Source organism: Onychomys torridus, chromosome 4, assembly GCF_903995425.1.
Source record: "Onychomys torridus chromosome 4, mOncTor1.1, whole genome shotgun sequence".
Classification (NCBI taxonomy): Eukaryota; Metazoa; Chordata; class Mammalia; order Rodentia; family Cricetidae; genus Onychomys; species Onychomys torridus.
This window is the reverse complement of record NC_050446.1, coordinates 114,673,184-114,687,375: the sequence shown is the minus strand read 5'-3', so window position 1 is coordinate 114,687,375 and position 14,192 is coordinate 114,673,184. Positions and strand designations below refer to the sequence as shown.

The 14,192-nt window shown below is 40.0% G+C and overlaps 1 protein-coding gene across 3 annotated transcripts in view; it reads left to right on the top strand.

Moving 5' to 3' along the window:
- Positions 1-13,692, top strand: part of Esf1 (ESF1 nucleolar pre-rRNA processing protein homolog) — a 60,142-nt gene extending 46,450 nt beyond the window's left edge. For all 3 annotated transcript variants that reach the window (XM_036186651.1, XM_036186652.1, XM_036186650.1), the window contains exons 12-14: positions 7,398-7,474; positions 9,699-9,845; positions 12,836-13,692. In XM_036186651.1, the coding sequence (XP_036042544.1) occupies positions 7,398-7,474; positions 9,699-9,845; positions 12,836-13,129 (518 nt within the window). In that variant the 3' untranslated portion in view covers positions 13,130-13,692. The remainder of the gene's footprint in view (positions 1-7,397; positions 7,475-9,698; positions 9,846-12,835) is intronic.
- The last annotated feature ends 500 nt before the right edge of the window (positions 13,693-14,192 follow it).

Sequence of the window (14,192 nt, the reverse complement as noted above, 5' to 3'; positions counted from 1 at the left end):
CCTCTCAGGCTGATTCACAAAAAGAACATGTTCTGTAGGCCAAGTGCAAAGCCATTTGCCATCATTCACTTAGTATCCATTCAGTGAGCAGGCAGTCACTGTCAGCTACTTTCAGCACTTGGTAGAAGATACTTCCGTAAAGCCATGCACCATATAACAATGCAAAGTGCATATGTGATGGATGAAACTCTACAATGTTGACATAGTGACAGAATCTGCTAGTGACACATTTCTTAGACAACAAACCATGTTATTAAATGACTCTTGACTTCTGTCACTCTGATGTCTTTTCCCATACTTTATGTTTCTGTCCAATTACTTACAGTATAACTGGACTTTGAAAGAAATATGTTTGATATATAGCATGCATATGCACAAACAGATGGATTTAATTAATTTCAGATATGTTCTTCTCAGGATAACTGACCTTTTCCCTACCAACATATATACACAATATAACAAGAATAAAGATTGATGTTAATGTTTTGTGCTCATGATCCAACAGGATGTAAGGAACATAGTGTCCCATTTTGGAGTCCATTGCTATGATAAAACACTAACCAAAACCATTAGTTAACTATGAAGAGACACCATGACCATGGCAACTCTTTGTTTCCTTTTTTGTTTTTTTGTTTTGTTTTTGTTTGTTGTTTTTGTTTGTTTGTTTTTTGAGAAAAAGTTTCTCTGTGAAACAGTTCTGGCTGTCCTGGAACTCACAGAGATCTGCCTGACATGCTGGGATTAAAGGCATGCACCACCACTGCCTGTTAGTTATTTATCGGTGCTCTTACCTGTGAGGAACATGTCCCGAACACGACAAATCCACAGAAGAGTTTTTATTAAAGAGGATAGAGGATAGAGGTGACAGGCCTGTGTGAAGCATATACATGAGTGAGGAGAGGAGAGAAGAAAGAGAGGAGAGAGACCTGTGCAAAATGGTGCCGGCTTTTTAAAGAGTGAGCCTCGCATGTGGCTATTCCACGTATGCACATAGATTACATGGCCACGCGCGCTTTACGCAACCATGTAAAGCCACGGAGTCCTAGCCACGCGAGATGTTCTGACCTGGAAATGGCTATTTTGAACCGGAAATAACTAGGCGGTCCGCCAGGAAAGCCCAACCGTGTGGACATGTTGTGATTTTCTATCACCACCCTGGCCTACAACAGCTCTTAATAAGAAAAACATTTAGTTGGGGCTGGCTACAGTTTCAGGGGTGTAGCCCATTGTTGTCATGGTGAGACAATGTATAGCAGCACGCAGGCAGACATGGTGCTGGGGAAGGTGGTGAGAGTTCTGCATCCAGATCCACAGGCAGCAGCAGGAGACTGGGCACAGTAGGCCTGGCTTGAGCATATGAGACCTCAAAGCCCACCTCCACAGAGACACAAAGCCATACCCCGAGTAGTGCCACTCCCTGTGGCCAAGCATCCAAACACATAAGTCTGTGGGGGCCATTCCTATTCAAACTATGACAGCATACTTGTCTGACATTTCCATAGCAGTCCATCACCTCAAGGTAAGAACCTGGAGGGAGGGAGGGACTGAAGCAGAAACCATAGAAGAATGCTGGTTTGCACAGCTTCCTTTCTTATACCACCCAGAATCATTTGCCCAAGGGTAGCATGGCCCACAGTGACTGGATCCTCCCCACATCAACCATTAATCAAGAAAATGTTCCCAGACATTCCCACGAGACAATCTGATGAAAGCAATTCCTCAATTGAGATTTCCTTTTCCCAAATATATCTGGGTTTCTGTGAAGTTAACAAAACCAACTAGCACATATGGAAGCATATTTATAGCTTTAGAGAAATCAGTTGCTGTAAGGAAGTCAAAAGGAGGTTGTGTCTTTTTGTATGTGCCTCCAGATGTAAGGTTTGATGGTGGATTCTTTTTTCCCTCCAGTACTTGTTAGACAGTAGTGATTCTTAAGGGGAACTAGTGTTAGCTCAAAATTCATTGTCTTGTTTTTTTGTTTGTTTTTTCTTTGACTGAGATTTAAAGTAACTCAGGTGGCCTAAATTGTATGAATGTATCACCACAATATTGCCTTTATTGTTAATTTTTCAAGATACATATGGGACATTAGTACTTTAGAAGTAAAATGCAGTCTTTACTTAAGGATATATACCTAGTTTCCAAAAAATACTCAAGATATGATGACTAGAAGTATGATATACCATGTTTTATTGATGATAATCATGGGAGACCTCCCCTTCCTAAACAGAAACTGAGGGGGAATGGATTGGGAGGTGGGAACAGAGAGGGGGTACAGGGAGGGACTAGGAAGAGAGGAGAAAGTACTGTCAGGATGGAAAATAAATAAATAAATTTTTTTATAAAAATTCAAGTTCTGTACATGAAACAGTAGTATAAAGAAGTTGAACTTAGCTAGGCGGTAGTGGCGCACACCTGTAATCCCAGCACTCGGGAGGCAGAGGCAGGCGGATATTTGTGAGTTCGAGGCCAGCCTGGTCTACCAAGCAAGATCCAGGAAAGGCGCAAAGCTACACAGAGAAACCCTGTCTCGAAAACAAAAAAAAAAAAAAAAGAAGGTGAACTTGAGTATATTTGTAACAATCTTGCCCTTGAGCATCCTGTCGAGCTAAACTTACACACCTTATAAAATTACATAACCTTTCAGAATATGAAAGAATTAATTTTGATTGATGCCAGATGTGGTATTTATTTGGGTTGGGTTAGGAACCAGTGTGATCACCAGAGATTTGTTACAGTTTTCCCCCTAAACTGCAATCTTGTTATCAAGAGAGTTATGAGAGTTTTGAAAATATACTTCTAAGATGAAAGTTAATTTTTTTCTTCTTTTTTTTTTTTTGTTTTTGTTTTGTTTTGTTGTTTTTTGTTTGTTTGTTTATTTTTCAAGACAGGGTTTCTCTGTAGCTTTGGAGCCTTTCCTGGAGTAGCTCTGTAAATCAGGCTGGCCTGGAACTCACAGAGATCCACTTGCCTCCCAAGTGCTGAGATCACAGGCATGTGCCACCACCGCCTGCCAGAAATTTTTTCATATTGCTAATTTGTAACTTTGCCTTTTTGGTGCTAAGGATAGATAGAAGGCCTCATGAATACTAGACAATCACTTGACCACTGGGCTACACCCCAACCCTAATTGTATAAACTCTATAATAAGATTGTGCTTTTGAAAAAGTAGGACTAAAGTGTATATATAGTACATCCCTGTTTTTTTATAATGTATCCTTTGTCTTGTCATCTTTAAGTATTTTATAAGCCACAATGAAATTCAACTATATTTTACCTATTTGACTCATCAGCTAGTGTTTTATGTTTACAACGTACAGTATGGATTTTGCACCCTGTCCTTGAGTCCGTTTTCAGCTCACTTTCTAGTTGAATATAATGAAGGTGATAGATTGCCCAGGAGCAGTTGGTAGCTGATAGAATCCGATCGTAATGTGCTTCTGCAAGGATATTGTAAAGATTAGAGACAGAGCCAGTACCCACATTGAATATAAGCTAGATGTAAAAACAACACTGTTTTATTTTTTAAGTAAAACCACAATGTAGCACCCTAAAGAAAGGATAGGTAATCTTGGATACAGAAATTTGCATCAAAAAGGAGTCAGTGGAGGGTCTTAACCATTCCCCATCTGCTCAATGCTGAGACCTCACCTACATCTAGGGAGAACTCAGTTACTGTCTGCCCCATATGGAGCATTCAACTATAGTAGAAGAAGCTTTTTCTCAGACACTAAAAGTGATACAGGATTTCCTTATGATAGTTCTGTTACAGACTTTGTTTTATAGCACATCATTTTTCATAGGTACATCATTAAGCTTTTTGAAGATTTATTTATTTATTTATTATGCTAGGAATTGAACTCAGGACCTCTTGAAGAACAGCCAGTGCTCTTAACCGCTGAGCAATCTTTCCAGCCCAAGCTTTTTTGCTTAATTATTTCCAAATACAGATTTACATCTTGGTGAGTGAAAAGAGACGAACAAAAATAGCCAAGAAATAAAAAAAAAATTTTTTTTAAATGGAGAGAGGTTTATTACCTGCAGCAGATCAGTACTACACAGAGGTTTTTCTACAGCGGTGTTCTCTTCAGCATGAAGCTGTTGCTCAGAGAGCCTACACATTCATAGAGGTAGGCATAATCCTAAGCATGCTCAATTAAGGAATACACTACTGAGCATGCCCTGTTTGAAGTCAGTTCAAGGACAAGTAATGGACAATTTTTAAGGGATGGTTAGCTCAAGACTATAGAATTTGTTTAAAGGTTAAAGTTGGAGCTGAAGAAATGGTTCTGAAGGTAGAAGTGTTTGTCACACATACCTGATGGACCTCAGTTTCTTGCCCAGAACCTCACAGTGGATGGAGAGAATCAGTCTCAAAAAGTGTCTTCTGACTGTCCACAAACTGAACTGTGGTGCTTGTGCATACGTGTGTCCCTGCACATGAGCATCAATGCACATAAAATAAATTTAAATAAGTTATTTAAAAAAAAAAAAAAAGGTTGAAGTAGTAGGTAGGAATATTTTGAACAAATTCAACCTGTATCATGAAGTTGGTGGACAGGAGTGTCTCTAGGCATGATCAGTTTTCTTCATAATGTTTTAACTGACAAAACAACAAAAGATACTGTGAGAGTCTATTACGGGGTTGGGGGTTTAGCTCAGTGGTAGAACGCTTGCCTAGCAAGCGAAAGGCCCTGGGTTTGGTCCTCAGATATGGAGGGGGGAAAAAGGAAAGTCTATTACTATAGCTACAATTATTTTAATTTATTTTCTGTATCTATAAAATTCTCACATCTGACTTAGAGTCTTGGTTTTTATGTGAGTCAATAGATTTGATCCCTATGTACTTCTTGCAATATTATATTCCCAAGAGATTTTTTTTTTTAAACAGCTTTGTTTATTTTGCTTTGTTGGGTTTTTTTTTCTTTTTTTTGTTTTGGTTTTTTGATTTTGTTGTTGTTGTTTGTTTTTTGGTTTTTGTTTTGAGATATGCTCTCTTCCTGGATCTCCAGGACTGGAGTTACAGGCGGTTGTGAACCACCATGTGGGTGCTGTGAACTGAATTCAGGATTCCTTCAGGAACAAGTGCTCTCAACCACTGAGCCATCTTTCCAGCATCTTGATTTGTTATTACTATAGAAAACATGGGGGTGAGGGGTGTTATTTACAGTTCTGTTGTGATAAAACACCATATCTAAGGCAACTTAGAGAAGAAAGAGTTTATTTTGGTTTATGATTCCGGAAGGTTAGAGCCCATAATGGCAGGGTGGAGGCAGCAGGCATGGTGGCATCGGCAGGAAGAAGCTGAGGGCTCACATCTTTGACAGTCATGAAGCAGAGAGAGTGTACTGGAAATGAGGTGAGACTAAAAACACTCAAAGCCTGTTCTCAGTGTAATGCCATACCTAGCAAACTTCCTCAGACATCACCACCAACTGGGGACCAAGTATACAGATGTCTAAAACTATGGGGGACATTTCTCATTCAGACTACTCCATTGGGTTATTTTTGTTTTGTTTGTTTGGAGGCGGAGTCTCATATAGCTCAAGTTGGCTTCTTACTCCCTGTAAGCTAAGGGTAACCTCTTACCTCCACTTCCCAAGTACTTCAGTTGCAGGCATGAGTTGAACCACCATGCCTGTTTTTATGTTGTGTTGAGGAGCAAATACAGAACTTAATGCATACTAGGCAAGCACTCTACCAACTGAGCTATATCCCTAGCCCGAGTTTGTTGCTTTCTATTCATTGGAAGAAAAAGCAGTTTATCAAAAGAAGACTGTCCCACGCTTCACAGAGAATCAATGATGCAGTAACATTCTAACAGCTTTCAGATTAATCTTTCATACTTTATCACCCTGACTCCATCTACCTTTGAAGTCCCCACACTCAGACACACAAAAGGAAAAACAAAGTCATAGTGTCGGCATAACTACTAAGGAACTTGAGATATATATGTATAACCAGACAATAATGGAACAGTTGCAGGCCTCTTAGAGGACTGTGTGCCAAGCAGTAACTACATTCCTACAGTTTCCTAGTTCATGAAGTCCCTAGAATAACCCTACAAGTGGCTGCCATTACTAAATTCCATATTTGAGGCTGGAGAGATGGCTCAATGACTAAAAGCACTCACTCTTTTGCAGAGAATTCCATTTCAGTTCCCAGCACCCACATGGCAACTCAACTGTAGCAGTTTCAAGGGATCTGATGCCTTCTTCTGACCTCCATGGGTACCAGGCATGCACTTGGTACACACACATATGTGCAGGATATAGCTCAGAATGTAAAGATGCTTGCTGCTACACCCAAGGCATGAGTTTGATCCCCAGGACCCACATGGTAGAAAAGGAAAACTGTTTGAATTCCTGGCCACTCCCCTAGCTACATGACTGCACATGTGCTGTTCAGAAATTTAGTCATTCAAGGGCTTTAGGCCCTACGGAATCTGTGTGCTGCATGGTCATACAATTTGCACGCAGTGTTTATCACGCAATCTATGTGCATGTGTGGCATAGCTCCATAAGCCCATATGTGTATGTGCAGGGAGGGGAATCCATAAACAGCAGATCACAGACTCCTCTTCTTCTTCTCGACTCCCACCTCTACCCCCATTGCCCCTTAACATGTCTTCCACAGGCCTCATCACATTCTCTTCTGCTGTCCTTCCCTTCTAATAAAACTCTGACAGTGGCGTTTCTCTCATGGTAACAGCGCAGCTTAATGAATAACATTGCACCGCTGCATTAAGACCAACAAAAACCAACTCCCACAAGTTGTCCTTTGGCCTTCACTTTTTGTGGTACATGCATAGCCACACACAGACAAACCAAAATAAATTAATTTAAAAACAAAAACATATAAGCAAAAAAACAAAACAAAACAAAACAAAAAAAACACCTGTTTTTCAGATAAGAGCATAACCCGATTCTCTATTTCTAGGATGAAGCAAATTGTTCAACCTTTTAAATAACCTGTGTATGTGTCATGGAGGGGGAGGGTTTTCCTTCACTACAAAAGGACTAAACCATTGTGTTCAGTCCATGGTTTAGTGATTCTCTTTATTAAATGCTGCTGTTTTGCTTTGGTTTTGCCATTGTCTCACTATATATCAAACTTAGAACCCAGAACCCTTCTTCCTCTTCTGAGTGCTAGAATTAGAGAAATGTGCCACCACACCAACAAAAATGCCTTCCTTCCGATGCTTAGTCGCCTTCCAGAAGGTCTGTGTACTATGTTTATAGCCGTGGCCTTCTTTCAGGGTTGTGCTTTTCCTTCCTGTAATTTCAACATTTATTATTAAGATTATTCCTAGATATTTTGCATTTTGTTCAGAGTATAAACAGATTTGGGCTGTTAATCCTGTCATTTTAACCCCCTCTGTTGGTTTGTTGTACTAGGTATAAAGAAAAAATCAACAAAATCTGCAAAAGACAACATATCTTCAGAGGAAGAAACTGAACTAGAAAAACAAAAGGTAGAAAGTGGTCATTGTTGAGTGTTTATTGATGATTGATATGTGCAATTGATGTGGTTCATGTGCGTTTTCAGTGTCTAATTTAAAACTGATTTTTCCATTGGATTTTGTAAATACATTATAAGATACATATTTTAGCCACATAGTTTTTAAATGTTACCTTTAACCAAACACTGTTTCTCCAGCTAATATGAAGTCAAAGTTTCTCAAGAACTTTGTGACTAAGAAGAGACATTCTTATTCTCACCCTCTAGGATGACTGAAACAGAAAATACTGTTGTTGAAACATAAAATAGTATTTCCATATCCTTTGGTTCTATTTGAATCAACCACATTACAGTTTCCATTATAACTTGTCAAATTAACAAAGACTGTAGGGTTTCAGCCCTTCATGGACTTTTCCCAGAGTCTCTACATGTTTCCTGCTGTTCTCTTTATGTTCTATCTTAGTACTACCCCATCTCAGTTCTCCATCTTAGTCCTCCTCAAGGCTCTGAGGTTTACAGTTATAGACCCATGCAATCAGCAATACTCTGCTAAAGCAAGGTCACATGGCTTGAACTCTTTCAGGGTCAAACAGAGAGGTGATAAGATCCACACAAAGAGCAGTCATTGTCAGCTTCATTTGCAACCCAAAAGGGGAGTGATTAAAGAGGTGGGGTCAATTAAGAGCTAATCAGTTAATAGATCAAAAGGGGGAATTTGTGTGCTCAAACTATATTCTTAGAAGTAGTTAGCTAAAATATAAGGAGTTTTATGTCACTAAATCATGAGTAAAATAAAATTGCCCCTTTTGGGGGGGAGGGGGAGTGAACTTGGTAGCTAGATGGCCTGTGTCACAGCTTGTTGTACCTGGTGTGTGAAAGCCTCTTTGTTCTGTGTTAAAGGCAGACTTGGGCTATGGGAAAAAGGAGGGGTTAAGCTTAATTTGCACAAGAAACAAAGCTTTGTACCTAACATCCCCCTAGTCTTGGCAGTTGTCTCAGTAAGATTATTTTTACCTTGTCTCAGGAAATTAGCAGGTGGTCTGAGTGCTTATGTATCTGCAGTCTGTCCTTGGATGTTTGAGAAATATCTGAAATAAAGTACTTTTGTCTGGAGATCGACCTGGCCAAATACTTGCTAATGGAGATAATTACAGAGAGGCACACAGTTGTGGGATGTTATCCAAATACCCCAAATTGTATAGGGGAAAAATTGTGCCCAATGAATGATCACTCAAATGGGAAAACTACAATGGCACACAAGAAATTCATTGGAGGACACAGCTGATATTCAAAATAATATTCAAAAGCTGATATCACCAAGACTCCTTGAGGCTTGACTTTATCCTCTCTTCCAGGTATTAGCTTTTGCCATTGTCAGCTGAATTCCTACTTCATATTTCTGCAGCCTGCAGCATCAAATGCTAATTTCTCTGTTACTAGTAGTAAATATAAGTTTAATGTACAAATGCTAAATCTTCATTAGAAATGCTGTGATGCTTATGTATAACCCTGTGGCTCTGGCAGTGGGCCTTGACTGGTCACCTAAACTGGTCAGTTTAATGCATATTTCTGTTTTCTGTCCATTACATGTAAGTGCTCATAAAGTTACTTAAAGATCCATCTGTTCATGGGACAGCTCTATAGGGAAGTCAAATGTGATGGAAGTGCCAATGATGGAAGGAAAGGAAACTAAAGTATTCTTGTGTGTGAGGGTCAGGGAGCATGCTCCTCCTATGTGTTTTCTCTTGTGCTTGCGGTTGTTTATTTGACTCTTGAGGTGTCTCTAATTTCAAAGTCAGTAGAAACAGAATGCTTGGTCTCCAAAGCAAATGCTGAGTCTAGCTCATGAAAGTATATCAGTATTGAAAGAGGCAAGGGAAAAAAAAGCAAAAGATTTTTCCTAGTTGCTAAAGTACACATCTGGAAACTGAAATTGGAATCATGAAGTAAATTTCCTGTCATTTACTTAAAGAGAACAAGGTGAAGATGAAATGGTCCTTTGCCTGCTAATTTGATGACTCTACAGGGATGGAAGTCTGTCCTTTGCATGAAGACTGTTCTTCCCTCCTTCCCTGTAGCTAATTCTCACATCACAGCCTGGAATGGACCAAAGCTCTACTATATCTTGGGCCTTTTTCTACTCTCCGGTCATTGAGTATAAGCAATTCCCAGAGTAGCAGTGCAGGAAAACTCCACTGTACATTTGAGGTTTTGTTTGTTCGTTTTTCTCTCCATAGGCGGAAATGGCCTTGCTTGTAATGGATGAGGAAGAGGACAGCAAGAAACACTTCAACTATGACAAGATTGTAGAGCACCAGAATCTGAGCAAAAAGAAGAAGAAACAGCTTATGAAAAAGAAAGAGTTACTTGAGGATGACTTTGAGGTAACAACAGCACAAGTCATTAGTCATTATTAGCAGCTTTTTTTTTTTTTCTGGTTTTTTGAGACAGAGTTTCTCTGTGTAGCTTTGTGCCTTTCCTTGCACCACCACCACCCAGCTCATTATTCGCTTCTTGAAGGTGGAATTAAATATAAAGTCAGCTCTGGCCAGGCATGGTGGTGCACGCCTTTAATCCCAGCACTCAGGAGGCAGAGATAGGCAGATCTCTGTAAATTCAAGGCCAGCCTGGTCTACAGATCGAGATCCAGGACAGGCTCCAAAACTACACAGAGAAACCTTGTCTCAAAAAACCAAACCAAAAAAGTCAGCTCTGGATATAGAAATTAGGCATGAACTTGCCCTTGAAAAGCCCTTCTCAAGGGCCCATAATGGTGACAAAGCAACTGTCCTTTAATCTAACACAGTTCATCCTAGAGTGGAGCACATCACTGTTTGAGCTCTAGATGAGATGGTTACCTTTAATTTAGTAGCTGTGTTATGACAAAAATCTGTGGCCTTTCAATGTTAAAACCAGAAGCTGTGATGTCCATGCTCTGAGAGGTCAGCTGAGCATTCGGGCCTCACATGACATTGGGTTCCCTCTCACTGTGTACAGTAGCCAACATGGCGAGCAATGCTTTTAAATTTCTGTGTATCTCATTGCCTGTCCTCCTAAGTTTTCCTCTTACGTGAGTGCGTGGTCCTAATGGCCATACACATGAGTTTGAGCCCGCCACAGAAAGCTTTAAAATATCCACTAGAAATTACTTAATAGTTTCCATTAGTGAACTTGGAAGGAAAGATGGGTGAGTTTTGAATTCTGTCAAAGTGGAGGGAAGGACAAAGACTTCTTCATAGCATGGAGAAGGATTACAAGGCCACTATTGCCCCACCTTTTCATATATGCTTCTGTTCCCATGAAGTTTCTGATTAATTGGTTTTCTAATGAAAAAGCAAAGAATAATTTTTTAATTATATCTTTATTATGTGTGAGCTGTGCCTTCACACATAAATAACCATGCTTAAAATATTTTTTATGGAGCTGTGATATGGCCCAGCAGGTAGTAGCACTTGCCACTAACACTTAGAACCTGAGTTCAGTCCCTGTATTCCACATAGTGGGAGAACTGACACCCTCATGTTGTCCTCTGACCTCTCCACAACACACAAATAACTTTTTTTTTCCTGAGGGCTGTGGAGATGGATCAGTGGGTAAAGAACTTGCTGAATAATAATGAGACCTGAGTTTGGATCCCAGCACCCACATAAAAGCTAAGAGCAGTAGTAGCATATGATTATAACCCCAGGGCTGTGGGAGATGGAGACAGGCCAATCCCAGGGGCCTGCTGACAGCCAGCCTACCCAGGTGATGAAGCTCCAGTATAGATGAATTTCTAAACAGTCTTATTATATAAGAAACACGGAGCCAAATATAGGGGTGGAAGCCTTAGAGATCAGGGAAATAGTGAGAGCCACCAACCTTACCTCTCCAGCTCTACAGCTACCAAAAGGGCCACTTCTTGTCCAACCTGCACCTTTATTGCCTTGCTGTTCTGCCCTCCCATTGGCTCTTAGCCCAGCTACCTCACTTCTTGCCTGTCTGTACAGACCTCTAGGTCTCTATGGTTGGTACTGGGATTGAAGACATGTGTCACCACGCTTGGCTGTTCCCTAGTGTGTCCTGGAACACATAGAGACCCTGCCTTCCAAGTGATCGGATTAAGGACGTGTGCTACCACTGCCTGGCTTTTGTGTTTATGGCTTGCTATGTCCTCTGATCTCCAGCCAAATTTTATTTATTTATACAAATAAAATATCACCACATTTTAGCACAAACAAAATATCACCATACTCCACCTTCCATGAAAGAAACTGTCTCAAAATATAAGGTAGAGAGCAATAAAGGAAGATACCTGTCATCAACCTCTGGCCTCTACATGTAGGCACAGGCACCTGTACACATACACATGCATGTACACAGAATTGTCATGAGATTTCCTTTGTTGTTCTTGGTATCCTGTCTGTTGCCATCACTATAACTGAGTAAAGCTATGATCTGTCTCCAGTAGACTCAGGTTTTTCTTTGTTGTTCATTACTAAGCCTGGCTGGATTGAAGGGTACACTTTTCAAGGTAGAACCATAATGCTTTTTGTAGAAACGGATAAGTTTGGGGGTTGTATCTTACTAAATCTTGGATAAGAGGGTGGATTTCTTTGCTCCTCCTCCCTCACCCCCACACATAGTTCCAGAGTGATTGAACCTGGCACTTTACACAGGTTTAGATAAGCACTCTACCATTGAGCAGCATCTGCAACAACCATTTTGCATTATATTTTGAAACAGCTGCCCAAGGTGGCCTTGAATTTGAAATCCTTCAGAGTCAGCCTCCTGAGTAGCTGGGATTACTGCCCAATGCTACCTGGTTTAGCTAGTAGCTACCTTTTTTTTTTTTTTTTTTTTTTTTTTTGATACCAAGTGTAAAATTTCTTAAAATTACATAGAGTGCAGTGACTGCTTAAACTCAGGCAGTTAGACAAGTGTCCCAATTGACTTATTTATGATGGATAGAAGTCAGTCTTATGCTAAGCAAGGAGCGGAAGCCTTGGGAACTATTTCTCTAATCAGTCAAAGTAATTATCCCAAGTTAGAGACCACTATACACATGGGCCACTATTCTTCTCTTTCAAACAGATTGGTTTGGGGGAAGAGAACAGAAGCACACCCTGCACATTGTGGCTGAAGGGCAGGCCTTAAGATTCCATTGAGTCTACCCTGGACATGGTGGTACATTCCTGTAATCCCAGCTCTCAAGCAGCAAGTTCCAGTCCAGCCTAGAATTAAAAGACAAACTTTGCCTCAAATAACAAAGTAAAAAACTCTTTGAAATTGTAGAAATGGTTCTAATGTCTCATTGCACAGTACACACACTTGTTTATTAATAACCAACAGCTTTTTGCCTTTATTTACCTATTTGTTCCTTTTGGATTTGCAGGTAAATGTTAGTGACGCACGGTTTCAAGCAATGTACACTTCCCACTTGTTCAATTTGGATCCCTCTGATCCTAATTTCAAGAAAACAAAAGCTATGGAAAAAATTCTCGAGGAGAAAGCCCGGCAGCGAGAACGCAAAGAAGAGCTACTTACTCAAGCTGTAGAGGGAGCTCAGCAGGACACGGGGAAGCCGGCACAGAAGCGGCCTGTAGATCCTGCCTTGTCTTTGCTGATTAAATCTGTGAAGAACAAAACAGAGCAATTCCAAGCCAGAAAAAAACAAAGAGTCAAATAACTAGGTGCTGTCTCTGTGATCTCCTCAAGAACACAGAAGTAGTATAAGGGATAATGGAGCTGAAGCCACCTTTCTGGAGTATGAAAAAATATCCTTTTCTGACCATCGTTAAGTTGTTCTTCACTGGGACTGGAGAGTTGGCAGCTCAACAGTAAAGAACAAAGGTGCTTTTGCAGAACATCTAAGTTTGCTTCCCAGCACCCACATGGCACATCACAGCCATATGTAATTCCAGTTCCAGGAGATCCAGTGCCTGTCGTGGCCTCTATGAGCATTGTGTGCCCATAATACCCACACAAACATAAATGCAGGCAAAATAGTCACACACATAAATTTTTTTTAAAATGTTCCCCTTACATAATTGTTCTAATTGTAAATAACTCACATTTTATACTGTGTATTTCCACAGATTTATCATAATATAATTATGTGAACTATAGAATTTATAAGATTTTTATATTATATGAAGTTCATTTCCTACAAGTACAGTGTTACTCTAATTTAGCTTTCTAGGAGACTATTTACAATATATGTAAAAAATGGTGTCCATTTTTCTGTGTAAAGATTAAAAATAAATTTAAAAATACATACATACATACATACATACATACATATATATACATACATATATATATATATATATATATATATATATATATATATTGCCTTAATCCATGTGAAGGCAGGAGGCAGATCTAAGTAGCTATTGAGATAACTTATTTTTCTATGAGAAAGGATGGAAGCTGTGGACTTTTTCTCCATGCTTAGTAATTTGCATGTAGAACTAACTTACGAATAAAAGTGCAAGATGTTTTTACTAGTTTGTAGTTAGAGTTTTCCTGCCTGGCCCAGTCAGATCGGGAGGAGGTCTCTCTCTTGGTTCTGGGACCCTGGACGCTGGAGGCAGACTGAGCAGAGTTCTCCAGAGAACACCGCCGGACTGCGCCATACCTTTGCCAGACCCTGCAACCTACCCCTTCATTTGTAAGTTACCCCACAAAATAAACCTCCCTTTTAACTATGTGGAGTGGCCTTAATAATTTCACCAATACTAGTTTGTATT